At 34.4% G+C, this 22,676-nt stretch overlaps 1 protein-coding gene across 1 annotated transcript in view; it reads left to right on the forward strand.

Moving 5' to 3' along the window:
- COL3A1 (collagen type III alpha 1 chain) overlaps positions 1-22,676 on the forward strand; it is a 39,699-nt gene that overhangs the window by 2,250 nt on the left and 14,773 nt on the right. Inside the window, exons 2-27 of the mRNA XM_005889540.2 lie at positions 8,380-8,582; positions 8,823-8,873; positions 9,293-9,406; positions 10,698-10,778; positions 12,530-12,583; positions 13,048-13,101; positions 13,863-13,916; positions 14,533-14,586; positions 14,736-14,789; positions 15,453-15,506; positions 15,934-15,978; positions 16,118-16,171; positions 16,594-16,638; positions 17,218-17,271; positions 17,679-17,777; positions 18,490-18,534; positions 18,682-18,780; positions 18,974-19,027; positions 19,149-19,256; positions 19,446-19,499; positions 20,092-20,190; positions 20,808-20,861; positions 21,018-21,116; positions 21,450-21,503; positions 21,815-21,868; positions 22,199-22,252. Coding sequence (XP_005889602.1) covers positions 8,380-8,582; positions 8,823-8,873; positions 9,293-9,406; positions 10,698-10,778; positions 12,530-12,583; positions 13,048-13,101; positions 13,863-13,916; positions 14,533-14,586; positions 14,736-14,789; positions 15,453-15,506; positions 15,934-15,978; positions 16,118-16,171; positions 16,594-16,638; positions 17,218-17,271; positions 17,679-17,777; positions 18,490-18,534; positions 18,682-18,780; positions 18,974-19,027; positions 19,149-19,256; positions 19,446-19,499; positions 20,092-20,190; positions 20,808-20,861; positions 21,018-21,116; positions 21,450-21,503; positions 21,815-21,868; positions 22,199-22,252 — 1,844 coding nt within the window. The remainder of the gene's footprint in view (positions 1-8,379; positions 8,583-8,822; positions 8,874-9,292; positions 9,407-10,697; positions 10,779-12,529; positions 12,584-13,047; positions 13,102-13,862; positions 13,917-14,532; positions 14,587-14,735; positions 14,790-15,452; positions 15,507-15,933; positions 15,979-16,117; positions 16,172-16,593; positions 16,639-17,217; positions 17,272-17,678; positions 17,778-18,489; positions 18,535-18,681; positions 18,781-18,973; positions 19,028-19,148; positions 19,257-19,445; positions 19,500-20,091; positions 20,191-20,807; positions 20,862-21,017; positions 21,117-21,449; positions 21,504-21,814; positions 21,869-22,198; positions 22,253-22,676) is intronic.

The raw sequence follows: 22,676 nt of genomic DNA on the forward strand, positions 1-22,676 counted from the left end.
CATATATAGTTCTGGAGTATGGGTTTCTTATAAATGTCCTGAGAAACAGAACAGCCCTAGTAAACACTAACTTCTAGTTGACTCACACAAATTTTCTGGAACGTAAAACAGGTCCTTACAAAATTTTTGTCTTTTTACAAATCTGTGAAAGCTCTATTTAATTCACATGTTTTCTTGAACCAGTGGAGAAATGTGATCTGTTTTATATTTCCTGTAGTTTATAAACATGCCAAGTTTTAAGTATTGATACAAAGACTCGCCACCTAGTGGCTGACAGTTACCATTTGCATACTAATGCCAACATAAATTTTACACAGCTGTATTCCATAACCTTATAATGATATTTTAAAATAGTACTTGTGAATTTTAAATATTAAATACTACTTTGCTAAGAAAATAGGTGTGTTACTGATAAAATATTGTCAAGCACACATACTCACACACAAACACATGGTAACAATATTCAAAGACAGGAAATGGACTTGACTGTTATGGCCATTTTCAAAATTCAGTATATAACTTTACACATATAACATATAACTATTTTTGTGAATATTTGTAAAGTTTCTCATTTTTTTAAAATATTTGACATAAGTATTTTAGTTATAGCTTATTAGTTGGTAAATAAAAGGATTAAAAATTATTACTTCTATTGATTCATTAGGGCAGGGAGATAAACTTTTATTTTAATTCAAAGTGTTTTAATGTTTCAGCTTATATTTTGTTACTCTGATAATTCCACTGTGATAATGAATTGTGAGCATTTAATTGTTTTAGAATTAAAGTCCACTGTAAATGGACTCAGAGAATCAGTTCTTTACCACAGGTAAAGAAGAGTCTATTTTGTTATGCTTATTTCCATTATGCTTTAAGAGGGGATTTGTAACTGATGAAGCTTGTTCAAGTTTTCTGGTTTATGTTGCCCTTAAAATGAAACATGCCAAACTATTGAAAAAATGTAGCATAAAATCACTAGAAACAATTGTACTTTTAAAAGGAAAGAATACATAATTGGTCAGGTAAATCAGTGTCAGTCATATAACATAGATTCAGTGGTTTAGCTAAGATTACACACTAGGCAATAACTAGGGGTTAAGACTAGAACAAAAGTTCTGTTAAATCTTAGGTAATTAGAGGATACAAAACAAACATGTAATCCAGGGTATCTGAATTTTCTTGTTTTTTAACTGTCGTTCATAGGAGATAGTAAAAAATTGTATATTGTCCTAGAAAATACATGAGTTAATGCACTTCTAAGGTTAAAAAAAAGATAATTTTTTTCTGTTTAACACTTTGAATTATTAAGTCTACTTTTAAAATAGGAGCCTCCTTTATAATTTAACCAGAAATTATCTTCAGTTCTGTAAAAATATAAATTTCAAGTAAATAAAGTACTGATACAAAATTTTGTGTTTTTCATTCATGATACCTTGCATTTTCTTCCCATCTCTGGAGTATTCATCATCAGATGACCTAAATGCCTATAAGTAAACAGATTCTGACTAAATTCTGAAATTAAACATCTCTATTATAAGAGAAAAGAGCAAAGCCAGGGAAACAATTCTGGTAAAGAAAGAAAGACTTGTGCTTATGTGCTTTTTACTAATTCAGATTCTTGGGTTGATGTCTTATCTACAGGCTCATTATAAAAAATCAAGAACTGTTGGATGTGAGTTTTCCAGGAGTAGAGTTGAAATTAAAAACCCTCACGAAAGTCCCTGTTCCACACCTACAGAGTTGCATGCAAGACTTTTGAGTAGTCACTCAGGGAGAAGAGCGCCATCTACTGAAACCCCATGGTTTCCACTGTGGCTGACTGGCGCAGAGTTCAAAGATTATGCAGCTCAGTTCTTTCATTTTGTAACATCAAATGATATCACCACCTTGAAGTGATTAAAGTGGATTGCTTAAGAGTTAAAGTTTTAAAGATGAAAGATGTTATTGCCTTTGCTGGACATGAAGAACATTTGTAAAGTTTCCAGGTCTACAATAACTTTCTGGAAACGTCTCAGAGGGCTGTTTCTTATAAAACAGCTTTCCTTAGAAAAAAGTGCAGTGCTCTTGTTTTCCACATTGAAAGGAAAAAAAAATGGAGAGGGGTAGTGTGGTATAACAAATATCTAGAGTTTTCAAACGGGAAACTTGGCCTGTTTCATGTCATGATGACAACGGAAAAAAACGAGATAGCAAGTCTTACACAAATCATTTGTTAACTGCAGCTTGGGAAGTTACATTAACCACTAGAATTTCTGTCTGCGCCTAATGAAAACACAGCAGAAATGGATTCCTTTCAGATTAACTAATACAACCCTTGTATTTTCCATGACTGAGGTCAAGAACTGCCATTAAAATGTAATCTTAGTGAACAAAATGAAAAGTTCAAAGAAGAGAGCAAAACTTAGTGTTCCCCAAAGATGTAAAAACTGAAGATAAAGGATCCAGAACCTATTAAAAGTTATATTTGCTTTGGAAAGTCAGATTAAGAAAGTATTGCTTCAGCAAAATGGCATTTATTTTTTCAAAACTTTGTTTTCTATAATATTTGGTGTGGAGGAGAGCAAACAGGGACTGTTTCTCAAGTTAATTAGAATCAGAGAAACTCTCTGGAGCTGCCTGATATGTTCATCTATGTCCACATACAGAAGGGAATCTCTTAATGAAGTTAGAAGTTCATTAATATGACTCATTTAGTTACTATATGTGCTGCCACTCAATCTTAGACATCCTAAATATATATATTTTTCTGCATGAATACATAAGCCTTATCTGTTCATTGTTGTTGCTGCAGATAGGATCCTGGTTTTCTGTATCTAGTAAAACATATGCTGAGTTCCCAGTGCCAGTTAATCCTGTTGGTGGTCTGGATGTCATTAGGGTGGTCTTGGAGATTAAACTCTTTTTCATAAGTTCAGAAGAAAATAAACAACAGAATTCAATTCCAGATGTTGTCTTCTTGTTTTGAGGCCAGATTGAAAAGATTTTCTGCAGAAAAATGTTATTCCTTTAAAAAAATAGAAAAGAAAACCCTGCTTTTTTACATTCTGATTTCAAATTTGCTGAACTTAGAAATTATAATGGGACAGAGCCTATGCTGCCCTTGAAACTACAGAAAGGGAATAGAATGTAGTAGCTAAGAATATCAGATTTAGAGATAACCTTTCCTAGGTTCAAATCGTAGCTTCACCTCTTACCATATAACCTTGGGGAAATCACTTCCTGTCTGTGTATCTCCGCTTCCCTATCTGTAAAATGAGTATTATGATGGCACCCACCTCCGCAGGCTTGTGGGAAGATTAAGTAGGATAGATATGCAACACATATAGAACAGTGCCAGCAACACAGGAAAGACAGACACAAACTCCGCCTAGTATGAGTTTTACTAACACTGGAAAATAAAATTACTGTAAGGAAGGTGAAATTAAAATACTTCATAATTCAGTGATAAAGAAAGTAAAGAATAGCATTTTGGTTATCAGACATAAAATTTAAAGATGTTTGCCAACTATAATTATATAAGTAGAATATGTTTTCTTCAGTATTCTTATAATTTGTCACTAATCAGATTATATTATAATGCAATGGCTGATTGTTAGATATATGATACTTTTAATTCTAATTCTTTAATTATTTTTATTTTTCACAGGAGAAAATCTTAAAGGAAATTTCTAATTGGAGACATAAAAGTCATATATCTATAAGGAATAAAACAAGAAAACATCTAGAAATGATTCATAAAATTTCTTGGTCTTTGGTTTTTTTGTAGGGGATAAGAATAAGAAGACTCTACCTTGTCCATGCAAAAACCACTTTAAAATTGAAATTATCCATCTACCTAGGTCTACAGATATTTCTTTCAGTCCTTTTTGTTAACTCATCTAACATATTTTAACATATTCTGATTAATAATAGCAGCCAAAACATATTTAATAAAAATGTATGTTTTCCAAACATTAGTATAATTTAAAAGCCAAATATATTTCAATTGAAAACTATATGAATTCCTTTTGTTCACACTTACAAAATATTCAGCTTTCTACAGTAACAGGAAAATGTTATGATAATTTGCATATCACATCTGTTATTTTTAGATTTTCAGGTTAAAGAACACATTTTCTCTGAGAAAGATTCAGTAAAAAGGGAAGAGGAAAAAAAACTAAACCTGCCACTCACGCTAAATTAACAATTTGATTGGATGCTTCAAGGCATATAATTTTTACTCCAAAACTAGAATTAAGACAAAGATAACTTACAGTGTATTATAGTTTAGTCACAAGAGTAAAATTTTATCAAATCAGCATAAATTTACATGAAGAATGAAAACCAAAACAACAAAATGAAACTTTTAAGAACATCTGAAAATATAAGATTATGTTACTCAATTTTATTTTTCTCTAAAATTCCAAAGAGCTAGAAAATTAAAGAGGCAAAGAAGGGATTATGTCATACACTAGTTTCATTTTGTTAAATAACTTAGATGATGATTTAGTCTAATGCATTGTTGTGTGACCACAAAGAATTGATTTCAGGACTGCTTTTTGTACTCAGAAACAGGATGACATGAGAGATGGGGTTTAAAATTAGTTATACATTGGAACAGGGAGACTTAGTTTAAGCAGTAACAACAAAGGAGGGAATTGGAAAATCTACTATTTGTGCAGTAGTAAAAATGAGATTATTTGCCTTTTCTTTAACATATTTGCAAAAGTATGTAACATTTCTTTTCATCAAAGCTTTTCTGAATTTAGATATCTAGAAAAGAAGGGAATAACATGAGATGACTATTGTTTCTGAATTCCATTTTCTATTTTATTTCTAAACACTGCAAGTGGCTAACTAGAGCATTTTATTCCTTTTAAAAACAAAACATTTTTTTTTCCTTGACTCTGGCATGATTTTCTCACATACAACTAGGCTATGGTCCTAAAACTGAGGACTGTGAGACATTTGTGTAAGAGGTTTAGCTTCTAACAGAACATACTGCCAACCATATTTGGTCATACCCAAAACAAAAAGTTAAAGGGAACTGCATAAAATTCTCTGTTCTTTCAACAAGGGTGACTGAGATAGAACAGTAAAGAAAAGTCTGACATTCAGGTGCAAGTTTCTATAGGAACTGACTTCAGGAGAGCCAAATTTCTTTCAAATGGATGAGAGATAAATTATGGCAATAAATAGAAGTGTATTAATTCTTACTTTTCAACCATTCCAACTTTCTTCTTTTATTTAGAACAAATCATATTTTTTTAAAAGTACACCAAATTAACTCAATCTTTATATTGAGACCTTTATGTTATAAAAAGCATAACACACATGTATGGCTCCAAATAAAATTTGAAAACAAAAAACTAAATAATTTCCATTTATGTAACATTGGGCTTAACCCCAATTCTAACAAATTCATTTACAAATTTAAATATCAATATTATGCTTATTTGTTTACTGGTTTGCAGAGGGAATGGAAAATACTGTGTTCTAGGTTTGATGATACCTTCAATGAGACACAAACATAGGAGTATGAATACATAAGGGAAAATTTTTATGTTAATTTTAAGGCAGATTATAAACATAGGAAGAGAAGATATTAAAAATACGAGATGCTTGACCCTAGCTCTGTCATCTTCATTTGTCTTTAATACATCATCAGTATCCAGCACCTAATTTTTATAACACAGGCCCTATGTTAAATACAGAAAGATATTCTTGACCCAAAGGCAAAGCGCTAAAAAAATTGTTAGTATAAACTGATGGTGTCTTTTTTTCTTCCCTAGCTTTATTGAAGTGTAAATGACAAATAAAATTGTATATATTTAAGGTGTACTTCTCTGATAGCTCAGTTGATAAAGAATCCACTTGCAGTGAAAGATAACCCTGTTCAATTCCTGGGTTGGGAAGATCCTCTGGAGAAGGAGTAGGCTACCAGTTCCAGTATTCTTGGGCTTCCCTTGTGGCTCAGCCGGTAAAGAATCTGCCTGCAATGCAGGAGACCTGGGTTCAATCCCTGGGTTGGGAAGATGCCCTGAAGAAGGGAAAGGTTACCTACTCCAGTATTCTGACCTGGAGAATATCATGGATTGTATAGTCCATGGGGTCCCGAAGAGTCCGGCAACTTTCACTGAACAACTTTCACTTTCAAGGTTACAACATGATGAGTTGATATATATACACATTGTGAAATGATTACCACAATCAAGTCAACTAATACATCCAGCATCTCACATAGTTTCCTTTGTGTGTATGCGTGGTGAAAACACTTAAAATCTACTCTTTTACCAAATTTCAAACACACAACACAATATTGCTACCTGTAGCCAATGTTCTGTACACTAATGATATTTTCAAAGAAGCTGAGAAGCCTGAGAGCCATATTATTAATGAGAAAAATCTTGAACTAAAACCAATCTGTTGAAACACTCCATATAATGCTAATTTAAAGAAGGTTTTTAAATAATTCATATAAGAAAAGGGAGCCACTGTAAACATTGAAGAGTATATTTCATGCAATTTTATTAAACAATCTTTCATCTCATCAAAACTTTCAGACCTTTTCTGAAAACCAGTGAGCTTAGTTCTAAGTATAAGATGTCAGTTCTCCTTAGCAAAAAACTTTAATGTCTGGATCCTTACAGTTCATAAAATAATATGAAAAAAGATTGCACTTCTCTTAAGCATGTCTTTCAAAACACCATTTTGATAGGCCTACTTCATTCACATTAGGTAAGCATTCTGGCATTCAGCTTTTATGCTCACAAAGTATAAAGGAATGCTCCTTTAAAGCCGAGACAATATTTCTTTCCAATGTTCTCATCTGTTTCAAACATGGAGGAGAAACTAAAATAACTTTTTAAAATAAACAAATTCTTTCTTGCCTACTTAAAATTGCAATGAAAAAAATCATGCTTTCTTTTATTAGCTGTAAATCACATAGGGTAATTATAACATGTAAGAATGGACTTTTAAACCTCTTGAATCCATCAAAGGTGTAGCACAAGATCATTAAAGTTGTATGTATACACACAGATGGAAATGAGAAATGGAGGGATCCTGTACAGTCCATAGTTTCTAAAATTCTACTTTTTTTTCTAAATTTTTACTGAGTCAGTTAAACCTCTAAACCCAAATATTGGGTTGGTCAAAAAGTTCATTCAGGTTTTTCCATAACATTTCATGGGAAAAACACAAACAAATGTTTTGGCCAACCCTATATTTAACATTAATTCAGGTATGGAGAAGGTACAAAAATGGGAACTTGGAAAGGTTTGCTTCATGTCTGTATGTAGTATCTAGAAAGAAAAATCTAGGACTCTCCCAAAGGCTTTTAGGCCATAAGGCACCAAAAAGTGTATTCAAACTACTTGCCTTCTCCCAAGCAGGCCTCTTTCAGCAGGCATTTTAAAGATTATGGCTCTGAGAAAATAAAATTTCACTGTTTCACAAAAACACAAATACTGAACAAGTATGTGATTCGTTTGCAAAAATTTTTGCAGATATTTAGTAACTTCTGATTTATTTACTCAGTTACTGGCAAGTTATCATAGTAGCCCTCAAAAGCTAAAGTTGTATTCAACCACAATTCAGAGCCATTGCTTTAAAAATTGAGACCAGTTTTTAGTTTGGCAACCCTTAAGCCGATTCATTGTTAATAGCCACTGAAATTTCAGTACCCTACATATAATTAGGAAACAAGTCTAAAATTTTGGTCAAAGTGAATTTTTGACCATTTTAAGCCACAAATACACATGGTCATGATTCATATTTTTCCCTATTATTTTAACATATTCCTTGCCAATTTTTGTTTAAAAAAAATTTAGTGATTTGGAGACCACTTTACATCCATATGGGATATACAATATATTGTAGCATATCATATTAATGCCCAACAGAGCTAACAGTGATAGTCAATACATACAATGAGACTTCTTGAGGTTTTCCCAGGAATCTGGAAGAGTTTTACGTTGCCAAGAGTAGCTCAGTTTTCCCCTGAATTTCTCAACTAGGTTAATAAAATCCAGAAAGTCTTCAGAGTTAGTGACAGAACCATCTTTATAGTTTAATGCTTCCATCTATAGCTAAAGCAAAGAATAGCAATTAGAAAAACTTCTTTTCAATTGCGCAATTAATACATAAATGCTTAAGTGAGCATGGGATTTCCACTGGTGTTAAATTCTTACTACAAGCAAAATTAAAATATCTACTGGCCCTAAGGCAGTTTTATCTTGGTGTGCTAGTTTGATGTTAATAAACAGATTTGGTATTTTAATTATTACTACATAATTAAGACTACTTAGCAAATTATGTAGGGAGAACATAATATTCTTGGTAGTTTAATTTTTGGATTTTTTTTAATGTGAAATATCACACCATCTCTCTCCTATTTTCCAGCTGTTGACGGAGGATGCTCCCATCTCGGTCAGTCTTATGCAGATAGAGATGTATGGAAACCAGAACCGTGCCAAATATGCGTCTGTGACTCAGGATCCGTTCTCTGTGATGACATAATATGTGACGACCAAGAATTAGACTGCCCCAACCCTGAAATCCCGTTCGGAGAATGTTGTGCAGTTTGCCCACAGCCTCCAACAGCTGTGAGTTGAAAGAAAATCTGTATATATTCATGATTCTTATTTAAACACATGAGTAGTTCCTATGTCATAGGAGCCAGAAAGGAAATGAAGGTAATATCTGGCAGTCAAATGGGCATTACCAGTAAAAGGTGAACCTTCCTATTTAAAACCAGGGGTTAGATATGATTTAGGGTAAGAAATTGGGACATATTTGATGGAAAATTTTTTCTGTGTTTAATCTATATCTTTTCCATTTATTAGCCCACTCGCCCTCCTAATGGTCAAGGACCTCAAGGCCCCAAGGGAGATCCAGTAAGTAAACAGTGAAAGGAAATTAGTTCATTGATGAGTTTGTTTTTTTTTCCTTCTAATAACCTTTCCATATTTGAACTTTCATCATTTATACATTTCCTTTAGTATCACATATTTAAATGATAACACATGAGAGCTCAAACTGAGAATCCATAATTGTGCATGTAAGCATTTGATCTCCCAAACTTTGTCTAATGTCTTCACTTCTCTTGTCAGTTTGAAAAATAAAATAGAGGTCAATATACAAAGGAATAAATTACACTGAAATGATTTACATCGTTTGTTTAAAAATGTGTAGATTCCCAAGAAAACATATCACATATATTGATTTCTTATAAGCACAGAAGCTACAATTTGATAATGATTCTAAATCACCAAGACTTTTCAGTGTTTTCTTTATTTTTATCTCTAATTTTTAGGGTCCTCCTGGTATTCCTGGGCGAAATGGCGATCCTGGTCCTCCAGGATCACCAGGCTCCCCAGGTTCTCCCGGCCCTCCTGGAATCTGTGAATCATGTCCTACTGGTGCCCAGGTAATACATTCTGGGACTAAAAGATCACCCATTTAAAACTATCTGCTTCATTTTCTCTTCTTTAGTCTATATTACATCTCACTTTTGTGGCATCCCTATATCTATTCTCTGATTTTATGTGTTTATCAAATTGTTATTTAGTGCTTATGTTTGTGCTAGGCACTGTCCTGTTTTATAAGTAAATTCACTTTCTCCATAATTCTAATGCCATTGCTACTATATCTTTACAAAATTTCCCAACTTCTCAGCAGGCATATAATATATGCACTATGTTTGAGAAATGAGCAATCAACTACCCAAAGAATTAACCCTGAGAATTTAGGAAGTGCTGCAGCTTGTTCCCCTTGTAATCCTCCTGGTAAACCCTCTGAAAGTCTGTACCAAAAGCAGTTAAGGAGTTATGAACACTCCTTAATGACTTCAGGTCAAAAGGATTATGCAAGACTATGCAAATACTCTTGCCCAGGCTTCAGAGCACATCCTGCTCCTCTAGAAAAGCATGGCAACCCACTATCTCTGTATGTAAACTCTACATGTAACTCTGCATGTAAACAAATAAATAAATAAGACAATGTTTCTGCTGCATGGAATTAGGAAGAATTAGAAAACACATACACAAATCACTGTAGGTTGGGGAAAAAAAAGATTAAAAAAAAAAAATCAACAGGAGACAAAGGATAGAGTCTAGCTTATTCTTATCATACTAACAAACAGAATCCGTTGCTAGGCCAAGAATTCAAAATAAAATAGTCTCCAAAACAATCCAATAAAAATATAAACCTTTCCATTATTCTTCCTCTTGTTTTCTATGGGGATGTCTATTTTTTTGGTGAATCTGTTAGGCATTAACCAAAAACTGGAGATATAAATTTTACTTGTATCAGTAATTTTGGACAAGTAATTTGACATCTTCATTTTTTCTGCTCAAAATGAGAGTCAGGTTATTTGATCTCAAGGCCTTAATCTATGATCCTATGTTTCCAAAGCTGTGGATATCACTTAGAAATGATATGCTTGGTTAAAGCATATAAAAACAAATTATTTAGAAACAAATTGCTTACAGTTAGTTGAAAAAAATTTGCATTGCATAGGCAAGTATTTCTGTAGGACATCTAATATCTAAAGTTACAGAGAGAATGAGCAAGATAATTAAATCATACATACACTCTCTGGCATGCAGAAAACTTTCTATCAATGAATAGATGTTGCATGCATTTCTACTAAATGCTTTTGTGAAGAACTATGATCTATATAGCAACATGATCTTATCTATCTGGTCTCTTTGCTACAGAACTATTCTCCCCAGTACGAAGCATATGATGTCAAGTCTGGAATAGCAGGAGGAGGAATCGCAGGCTATCCTGGGCCAGCTGTATGTACAATTGTTTGTCAGCATTTCTGAGAATTATTTAGCCTTCTGTTCTGTTAAACCTTGAATGGTTGTTCTTCTAGTAACACAGTATTACAGCAGAATTGTACAAAATAGCTTATTTTTGTTAAGGCTGGGAAAGAAAACGGTAGGTTTACCATGATCCTTCTATCCAAATTCATTTTTTTCTTCACTGACTCATTTCACACCTGTTTTGCCATTCCTTCCTTCTTTACACAACCAGGGGGCACACCTGCCTTCATGCTTAGGTCTTACACACTATTTCCCAATTTTAACCAAATTTTGTTATTTTTTGCTTCCACTTTTCTTCTTTTTCAACCTGAGTTGTTCAGAATCTTCTTTTAATCTTTGTTCATTATTTAAATGCTGCTATCTAGATGACAATCCACAGGATAGCAATCCATTATCACAATTCATCTCACTTCCAATCCTGAAATCAAATAACAAATGTTTCCAGAATTTATCAAGTCATTAAGTTCATCTACTGTAAGTGGTAGCAATTTACACTGTACCCAAAGGGTTTTCTTCCATGTAAATGACCTAGAGTTTTGATAGAAGAAAATAGCATAAAAGCATTGAAACGTGGGCATGCGTGCTTGAGGCGTGGTGTCCCATGTAAATGATCCTTTTTTTAAGAACAGCTCTTAGAAGGAACAGTACCAGGGAAGGTAATCATTTTACTGCCAGAAACAGGTAACTCTATAAATGAGACATGGAGCTGGATTGCCAGGGATCATGGAGGATTGCTGCCCAGATCATTGGACCCCATATTTCTAAAGCTTCTAAAACCAGAAAGTATAAAACTTCAGCTATTAGATCTAAATGATAAGTTACAGAAAGACGCTTAGTAGGCAAAAAGTAAAAAGACAATTTTTAAGTTTTAGAGCCTGGGTTTTATTTTTATTTTTTATATCTTTTAAAACCAGAATGGTAATTGCATTAACTATGTAAATGTCAGTATCTCGTGTTTCTCAGCTATATTCACATTATGGATCCTATTTTTCAGTCAGACATACTGTTTTTACTAAAAAACAAGCAAACAAAAAAAAAGCTAAAAAATCTAATACTTATATTTTTAATTACAAGATAAAATTTAAGAACTCATTTTCTAAATTTATTATCAGTATTTATAAATAGTATGCTAGAAAACTGAAGATTTTTCATTTAATCTGTATTTATGAACAAGGACAAATCATTTATAATTATAATTTATTGTTGCCCCAGGTACAGTGAGTCTTACATACACATCTAAATCTTCATATCAACACAACTCAATGATATTGGGTTAATTTACATCATTATTTTTAGAAACTTGTGTTTATAGTATGCAGATTCATATTTTTCCACATTGAGTTGGACTGCCAGGCAAAAGTGTTCTTCTTCACCAGCTCTAGCATCGTCTTAATGTTGCCGAGATTCTCATAGCATTTTATGTAGATTTTTCCAGATTTGAAATGCCCCTTTTGGAGAACTCAGGTTAATGTTTTATAACATTTACCTATAATTTTTATTCACTCTGGGAGAATTTCATTTAAAATGAAGTTTTGTGATGAGATTTTCACTTAACATTAATAAAATAAATTATATCTATGAATAGTTACTGCATAATGAGGTATGTTGTTCTCATTTTTAAAGATGTCAGTATCATTCCAAACAGGGGAATCTCTGATGCCTGGATAAAGTGTGTTTCAGAAGCATTTGTTTTGTATTTATCCTTTGAATTCGTGTTACAGGGTCCTCCTGGCCCACCCGGACCCCCTGGCACATCTGGCCATCCTGGTGCCCCTGTAAGTATAGCCATCCGTGGCGATTTCTTTCTTATGAATATTATACGAGTCAAGTTAATACAGATCTTGCTGTAATTTTGCTATTCCAGCAAACATAATCCCAGTTAAGTACAGAAGTAGCAACCAAGCAACTATCACTCCTTTAAAGACGGAATTTCATGCTTAGTTCCCTTCCACCAACTGTTAGCACTTTAAAGTTTGGCAAAATTAAATCATTTTGTTAATTTGCATGTCATATGGCTTCAAGTCTGAAACAATGCAGTTTCAATAGAATTAAGTGTGTAAAATGGAATAAATGGGCGATTCTGACCTGAAAATTTTTGGTTTCCATCTTTACAAACTGGAATAGAATTCACTGACTACATTCACAAATTCTGATTTCATACTATTTTCAAGATGTAAATGAATCATATGAAATTAAGTTAGTGTAAAAATATTTACATATAATTTATTCTATCCACTAGGGCGCTCCAGGATACCAAGGTCCCCCCGGTGAACCTGGGCAAGCTGGTCCGGCAGTAAGTAACATTTATAGCTATACTTAATAAATTGACAGTTTTAGATAGAAACCACCTTTATATTCTAAAACATAACCTACAAAATATTTATCAAATTTATTTAAAATAATAAGCTGTACTTTTAGGATTGTTTAACTGGTTCCAAAGATCTTTTGGACTCAGTCATTTCAATATCTTAGAGACACTATTTTAATCTAGGAATTTCTTGGCTAATTAGCCACCACAACAGTCCACTTCCTAGTATGAATACAACTCCTCTTTCTGTTAAATATAGATTAATTAATCTATTAATTAGTTCACCTATGTGTCTACTTTCTTGAAATATAATTTGTAAACTTAATTTTGTTGTAAAAGTCCACCAAGAAAACATGCTGTCTGTGTAAATAAGATGAAGTTAGTTTGAATTAATATTTCAAAATACCTATATATTTAAAAGTTCAATATCTCAAAAATGTAGAAGTGTATTTGGGTTATATATATATGATGTATTTATATATATATATAAAATTATATATATATATAAATATATATAAAACACAGATACATGGTACTCTTAATTTTCCTTAAAAATAAGTTTAATAAACAGTAATAATTGGATTTAATATAGGTAACCTATTAACTCAAGGTGTCATTTTCATAATGAGACACACAGAGTATTTTCTAAAAGGATTTTTTTCTAGGAATATACCTAATTATAATAATAAATTGATTGTAACAGAAAAATCTACAGATGTATTTGTTTTTTAATTTCCTTTTTTCAGGGTCCTCCAGGACCTCCTGGTGCTATAGGTCCATCTGGCCCTGCTGGAAAAGATGTAAGTTTTTAAGAAATGCATGGGGATGCAGTACAATTCAAGCTGGAATGTTCTAAATAATATATACCATGTTCTAGAATCTCAAAGAAAAACCTTACTCCAAAATTTGTTACTATCTTAATAACATTTAAGCTCATGTTAATCTCTGAATATCTATGCTCTATTTGTATAGGTATATATACCATTTTTAAAATTCGAAACTAACAAAACCCCTCATCCCATGAATTTATCACTTAACTAGAGATGTTTCTTCTCTTTGTCTCTTGTAATAAAGAAATCAGTATCAGTGCTTTATGAACTCAAAAACTTAAAAAACACCATTAATATTATTCTATTCTCTTTTTCCTTTTAATTTCCAATGGCAAATTCTTCCCACTGGGTTGAGAGTTGGTCATATATTTGTTTGGAGTGATGCCTGAATTTTTGATGAGCTTATGTCAAGGTGGGAGAAACACGCCTCATTCCTTTTGCTGAGGAATCTTTTCTCACAACCATATGTTTAGCCTAACCATGTTCATGAATCCTCAGTGAGAGAAATACAAAGTAATCAGTTCACTAACTGGCTGCAGTGAGTTTTCTCTTACACAAGCTCCCATATATTTTCTCCTCCATCTAGGGGGAATCAGGAAGACCCGGACGACCTGGAGAGCGAGGATTTCCTGGCCCTCCTGTAAGTCTTCAGTACAGAATGAGTTAGTTGGAGTAATCACAATGGTCTTCAGTTGCAATTGTATGATTAAATTATACTTTAAAATAGAAGACACTGGATTGTGAGTCTATTTGAAAATTCATTAATATCTTTTTTATTCCTTCTTTTAGGGTATGAAAGGCCCAGCTGGTATGCCTGGATTCCCTGGTATGAAAGGACATAGAGTAAGTACAGTTTCTAAATTAACTCTTAAGTTGTTCCATTTGGCTATGTTTATTTACCTAGCCAACTTTATTGGGCAATTGAGTATGTGTCAAAAATGACTAATTCCAACTAGTTGTTTGTTTGTGTTTTCATTTTCTAAATCTATCAACTTTGTTGACCAAATCAACTACTTATTTTACATAAATCAATAAAGCTGAACTTAAGTACACAGAAAATATTTGTAAAAGAATAAGTGTCTCATTGCCACTGTCAGAAAAGATGAAAATAAATTATTGATAACTATTCTTAGTCAATATGATTTACAGTTCAAATCAAATGACTTTATTCTAGGCAAAATATTAGGTAGTGTCAAACAACTAGATGGAAATTCTATCAACTTCATAGAAATAAAATTTATGACACAGATATTTGCTACTCTACAGTGAAGGCAACTTCCTAACTGAACTAAATTGTACTTTCTAATTAGATCACATTTTTTTTTTTTACTATAAAATCAATGTCTCAGTTCTTTAGTGCACTTAACAGAGTTTTAAATCATTTATGTCAGTGTTGAAAAGAGTGCTATGTGCTAAAGCTAGCTATAAAAATTTAATGTAAAGTTTTTAACTATTCTGAATTGTTAACAGGTCTTAATATTTGTACTACTTTTTTATATTTCATAGGGCTTTGATGGACGAAATGGAGAGAAAGGCGAAACTGGTGCTCCTGGATTAAAGGTAAATCACAACAAACTCACATTTTGATAAATAAATTTATTTAAATGTTATAGCTATATTTAAGGTTTATATTTTAGGGTTTGGATTTTTCTAAAACCTACCTGGGTTTTACATTTTAGGAGCTAAATAATAGGGAGATATAACTGAGATGTTCTATTAAAGCTTCCATGAAAGCTGATAACTTAAACTGTCTAGATTAGAAATGACTAAGTATCCCCAAGTAACACGTTGACTTCTTCTGTTTAGTCTTCAAGTTTTTAAAATGAAAATATGAGATTTACAGTATATAAGATTGCTACAAAATTTGATATTGCTTAATGTAATCTTTTTCTTCGGTTCCATATGTTTTTTATAACATACTGTGTTGAAAAAATTATAAATTTTTTTCCTGTTACACAAAATGGTGACATATGTTACATGTTCCTAGGGGGAAAATGGCGTTCCGGGTGAAAATGGAGCTCCTGGACCCATGGTAATTATGTTTCTTATCATACAATTTTCAACTTTATTATTAACTTCTATCTAATGCAGAACTTGCCTCCCTGCTTCCCCAGCCATTCTTACACATGTCTAGTTGAAAGTAAGACCACACTTCTAATTTTATCCTCTAGGGTCCAAGAGGGGCTCCTGGTGAGAGAGGACGGCCAGGACTTCCTGGAGCCGCAGTGAGTATTCCTACTGTCAGTACACAATTGCAATCTGAGTCACCGATAAGCATCTCGGTTAGTTTTCAGGCTGTGACAATCTGCAAAAAACTTTTTATAAAGTTGCATTTAAAGTCACCTCCATAATTAGCAATAATTATAAGCAAACAAATAAGCATTTTATAGTTTAACTGGTGAGGATTTTTTAATGTATTAACTTGCATTCAGTTCTTAAAACAGAATCCAAATTTTCTACATCAGATCATTGCTGTACATATCAGAATTTTTAACAATTTGCCTTTTTAAGTATATCATTAAGCAGATTTTAATACACTAGAAGAAAAGTCAACTCAGTTGCATCAGACTTTTAGTTAAAATATCACTTCACTTGTGAGCAGCCTTTCAGAAAGAGGAAGATGTTTGAGACCAAATTCTCTTTTTAGGGGGCTCGAGGTAATGATGGAGCTCGAGGAAGTGATGGACAACCGGTAAGCAACTTTTTGTCGAACCCTGATGTGCCTAGTGTAATGAGAGATTATGGATTGGATATTGGAATAATATGGATTGTAAACCTAAAACTCAACATTTTTCATAAATATCTGATTCAAACTGACACTAATCCCATAAACAAAATCTAGAAACAATTAATCTGAAAACTCTAAGTCCATAAACAAAATTCTGATGCTCCTTATTATACTTGGCCAGGTGCTAACATCTGTATGGTGCTTAACAATGTTAGTTACGGGCTAATATTGGATATGGGACAATTATAAGAGTCTTGCAAAGATAGATAATAATGCTATCTCTATTTTACAAATGACATTCCAAGGCTAAGCAACCTATACAAAGTCACAGAATTCATGGCATAAATGGTGGGGAAAGGGGGATCAAATTTTTCATTTTATTCTGCCATATTGTTTCTCCATATAATAGTCATCTCTAATGATAATACTGTTTTTATCTGTACAGTTTTCCTCTGTACTGTGTATGTACCCATTCATTATTTACCAGTGGTATGAGTTTTTCTTTACTTAAGAGATCTTGAAATGCTTTTTTTCATTTTTTAGGGCCCCCCTGGTCCTCCTGGAACTGCAGGATTCCCTGGTTCCCCTGGTGCTAAGGTAAGCATGTATTTCCATAGAAGAATGTAAAATATATCTTGAAGACTTTATAAAATCATTGGATTGCTTCTTGGAAATGATTTTTTAATAGTCATATGGATTTCTTTGATTTATATGGATGTTTGAAGCCCTGTCTTTGACTCCAAAGGGGATGTTATCCCTGACTTTCAGTATTCTGATCTCTTCCGATGTCTTTTCTTTTCTCCCAATCTCTTTCTGTGAACAGAGATAACACAGTTATATACATGGTTATGATTTTTTTCTGCCTTTATGACTAATGACACTTCACTTTAATTTTCATACTACCCCAGCCTTTGGGAGATGGATTTAAGCAGGACTGAATAATAAACTAGCTAAGAGATCAGAAGTGGAAAGGGAGACTGACTACTAGGGGTTTCATCTCTTAGGGTGAAGTTGGACCTGCAGGATCTCCTGGTTCAAGTGGCGCCCCTGGACAAAGAGGGGAACCTGGACCTCAGGGACATGCTGGTGCTCCAGGTCCCCCTGTAAGTACCAAAAACGACTGAGAGGAAGAGTATTGCTACACTTCATTTCATGAAAGCATATATTTTAATGTTGCTGTCAATTAAAGTTACTTTTTTGAAAAAAAAATGCTTAGTGCTCTGCAGTGCCTCTACTAAGATAAATATTGTTTTGAAATTACTGATTTTAAATACTGAAATTAATTTTTGAGGTCTGTGCTTTTCTAGAATTTATGAATGTTGTGGTTATATGACACCGAATGAAGTAGAGGATGAATAGCTATCTGATACCTTGAAGACTATGCCCCAAACTAATCACCAATCAGAGAAATTCAGAAAAGAAAACCAGACCAAAAAAAACTCTTCTCTTTATGTACTTATTAATAATTTAGTCCAAGTGCATATTATCTTTAATTTATTCAGATAATGATCATTTTTTGCTACTTTTTATGTGTTGTCCTGTAGTTGGAGGAATCACCTAATCTCTGTAAAGCTCAACATGTATACATGCTAAGTCGCTTCAGTCATGTCCAACTCTTTGTGACCCCATGGACTGTAGCCTGGTGGGATCCCTATGTCTATGGGATTCTCCAGGCAAGAATACTGGAGTGGGTCTTCATTTCCTACCCCAATAAAGCACAACACCCATTAATAAATTTATTTTAGTTTATATAAGCAGCTTCAAATGTAGGTGCACTGTTGGCATTATTATGAATATGCTCTTTTCCCACTCTAGGGGCCTCCTGGGAGTAATGGTAGTCCTGGTGGCAAAGGTGAAATGGTAAGATGTCCCCACAACTCACCCTCATCTCAGTTCAACACATATTTTTGGCTTCCTTTGTATTTAGCATGATAAGACATTTAAGTTGGTTACTTAGAAAAGAAAATTCAAGTCTGGCTCATGTTAATGTGCTTGGATTGTTTCCAGGGTCCTGCTGGCATTCCTGGGGCTCCTGGGCTGATAGGAGCTCGTGGTCCTCCAGGGCCACCTGGCACCAATGGTGTTCCCGGGCAACGAGGTGCTGCAGTAAGTTGTTTGTTTGTTTTCCTTCATTGAGAGGTGTGGCTTCTTTCTCACAATAAAAATAACAGGCTCTTTGTTCTTGTTCCATTGAATTTATATTGATTTCATTGTTTTTGTAATTGAATCTGCTGTGACTGGTGATGATTTTGCTAGTCTATTCTCCCTGTTTATTAAGCCACAATTATGTTCCATTTAGGGTGAACCCGGTAAGAATGGAGCCAAAGGAGACCCAGGACCACGTGGGGAACGCGTAAGTATTGCCTCAACAGATTCAGTTATTTCTTAGAAATGTAGAACATAGTTTAGAACTAAGCAGGTAAAAAAAAAAAAAAAGTGCTTGAAGTTCAGTCATTATTTCTGTCATTTCACAGGGAGAAGCTGGTTCTCCAGGTATCGCAGGACCTAAGGGTGAAGATGGCAAAGATGGTTCTCCTGGAGAACCTGGTGCAAATGGACTTCCTGGAGCTGCAGGAGAAAGGGTATGTCTCCCATTGGCATGGAAAAGGAAAACAATCATAGAACTTCACCTTCGTGGTGAGGCAACTGTGTTTGTTCTTAATCTGAGTAGTACTCAATCACAAAGATTATTTTGAAGCATCTTATACTATGAGAATTATGGAAAAGTTTTCACGTTTTGGACTTAAATATTTGCCTTTCACTATTTCCAGGGTGTGCCTGGATTCCGAGGACCTGCTGGAGCAAATGGCCTTCCAGGAGAAAAGGTATAGAACATTAGTTTCAATTTTGAGAAATGCTTGTGCTATATAAAGATATATTCTTCTAAACAGTTTCCCATTAATTAAAACCTAAATATCTGAAGGAAATATATTGGAACTAAAAATAATAATAATTCCCAATGTAAAACAATGATTCCAGCTCCTGTTCAGCCATTCTCCTAGCTTTGTAACTAACGTTACTCGACCTCTGTGAGAACTCTTTAACTTATCTTTGAACTAGGAATTATTTATCTCAATATAATTACAAGAATAAATTAAAGTGCCTGAAAGTTCTTCGAAAACTCTGAAGTGCAATATAAATCAGATTTCATAACATCAAAGATATTTGATTTTATATGCACCAAAATATATTGCTAAGCCCACTAAATATCAGTTCCTTCAGCATGTGATGTTCATCAAAGTTACCTTAATATATTATGCAAGCTAATAGATAATGTGCTTTACACTGAGCATGTCGGCAATGTCCCATCTCTCTTGAAGGGGCCAAAAGAAGTTCTCTAGCTGCAACCCCAGTACCATCAATGTCCAGGTCAACGAAGGCTCTTTTACATACATGTTGGTTTATTTCACTACATAGGGTCCTCCTGGGGACCGTGGTGGCCCAGGCCCTGCAGGGCCCAGAGGTGTTGCTGGAGAGCCCGGCAGAGATGGTCTCCCTGGAGGTCCAGGATTGAGGGTAAAGAGAAACACTTGTTTGATCCACACTGTCATTTAGTAAGAGGAAAAGCAAATGAAGAGCGTTCAAAAATAACTTGTCAGACACTATGTTTTGTAGGCTCAGATGAAACAAAATTATTTTACAAAAATTTAACCTGGTATAGATTGAAGAACATAAAATAGAATGCTTGAGTAAGATATTTAAAGACAGGAAAATGTGTGTAAATATGAGGCTACATGCTGCTGCTGCTGCTGCTGCTGCTGCTAAGTCGCTTCAGTCGTGTCCGACTCTGTGTGACCCCATAGACTGCAGCCCACCAGGCTCCCCCATCCCTGGGATTCTCCAGGCAAGAACACTGGAGTGGGTTGCCATTTCCTTCTCCAATGCATGAAAGTGAAAAGTGAAAGTGAAGTCTCTCGGTCGTGTCTGACTCTTAGCGACCCCAAGGAATGCAGCCTACCAGGCTCCTCCGCCCATGGGATTTTCCAGGCAAGAGTACTGGAGTGGGGTGCCATTGCCTTCTCCATGAGGCTACATATGTCAGTGAAAATCTCAAAATTTTATAGATAGATTTTTTAGTTTTTTTTTTAATTATCATTTTTAAATCAGCTGACTGACTGAATTCTTCAATTTAGGGTATTCCTGGTAGCCCCGGAGGACCAGGCAGTGATGGGAAACCAGGGCCTCCTGTAAGTACATTTTCAACATCTCATTTTACAAGTCCAGAGAATGGTTAAATGCACAATTTGGACTAGCCTTCATGTATATTGTATAGCTTTAGGATGTACACTGCATATTCTATCAGACTTTTTGAAATTTCTGTTAATATAATTTTTTCTTATTAGGGAAGCCAAGGAGAGACGGGTCGACCCGGTCCTCCAGGTTCGCCTGGTCCGCGAGGTCAGCCTGGTGTCATGGGCTTCCCTGGTCCCAAAGGAAACGATGTGAGTTCCTTCCTTCATTTCTTCAATAAATAGTTGATGGAAGTTCTTTTATTTTCCATATGGGGGTGCAGATGGCCCCAAACTGATTTCCACTTCAAAGCACAGAAGAGTATAAGAGAAAGAAGCTTCCCTCTACCGTGTAAGAAGGGAGCTAACGTATTTTCTTCTGGAGTTCCGGGCAAAGAGCAGAACACTTATGGAAGCCTAGTCTAGAAATAAGTTTTCAGTTGGGGATATATACATGTGTGAGTAGGGGGCAGATCAAAAACATGAGAGCACATGATAATGAATACTTTCCTTTTGAGATTTAGTAAATACTGGCTACTTCTTTAGGGTGCTCCTGGAAAAAATGGAGAACGAGGTGGCCCTGGAGGTCCTGGCCCTCAGGTATGTAGATTTTATCCACTCATTTCCACTCCTCTGACAGTGCTCCCCAACCTTTTTGGCCTCAGGGACCAGTTTCATGAAAGACATTTTTTTTTCCAAAGACCAAGGGAGAGGGGATGGTTTGGGGATGATTCAAACACACTGAATTTATTGTGCACTTTATTTCTATTATTATTATATAAGCTCCACCTCAGGTCATCAGGCATTAGATCCTGGAAGCTGAGGCAATGCCTGTTGTATTAGAGGCATTTCTCTCCAACCCCACGACTTTTGTTTTCTTGATCTCTGCTTCCATAACTGCTTTCTTTTAGGGTCCTGCTGGAAAGAATGGTGAGACCGGACCTCAGGGTCCTCCAGGACCTACTGTAAGTTTCCTCGCGTGAACTGGAAACGGAAGTGGATGGGAGTGGGCCTGAGGGAAGACTTTGGGAATTATACAGTCTCTGCCACTGTATTGGTATAGCTCACCAAAGCAATTATGAAGATTGTTTATTTAATCAGCTAGCTAAATACTGACACTGAGTAAAGTTTGTGCCGTACATGTCTTCCTTACACCACTTCCACAAGCCAGACTCTGCCTTCCTTCATACCATTAATTTTTAAATTAAGCAATTGGCCTGATGAGATGAAAAATATGTGGATAAATATGAAAAGATATTTTATAGTGAAGCATCTCGTATTATGTTTTTACATAGGGCCCTTCTGGTGACAAAGGAGACACAGGACCCCCTGGTCCACAAGGACTGCAAGTAAGAATTTGTTAATTAAATGTCATTGGGCCCCTATTTTTATCAATAGTTTCATTTGATAGCTATATTTGTTAAGTTAATCAACACTTCAATTTTTTTGTGACACTGAAAGATAATTCATCTTTAGCTTAAAATGTGTGCATCTGACTTCTACTTTGAAGTTCACATAATTCAATATGCTTATATTTATTTTTATTGTAATTTAAATGTATATAGCTAAATTCATCTAATCATGATTCAATTTTATATACAACAACAGAAAGAATAGAGGGAAATGAACATAGGTTTCTAAGATATGAATATCACCTCTCTGTCACAGGATTCTGAGGGCTACAAATTTTCTACACCTAAAAAGACTGCTAGAACCATTTTTTGAATACTCTGCAGAAACACACTTACTAAGAGAAGCTTTCCTATAATCAAC

The sequence above is a fragment of the Bos mutus genome, chromosome 2 (genome assembly GCF_027580195.1).
Source record: "Bos mutus isolate GX-2022 chromosome 2, NWIPB_WYAK_1.1, whole genome shotgun sequence".
In the NCBI taxonomy this organism is placed as follows: domain Eukaryota; kingdom Metazoa; phylum Chordata; class Mammalia; order Artiodactyla; family Bovidae; genus Bos; species Bos mutus.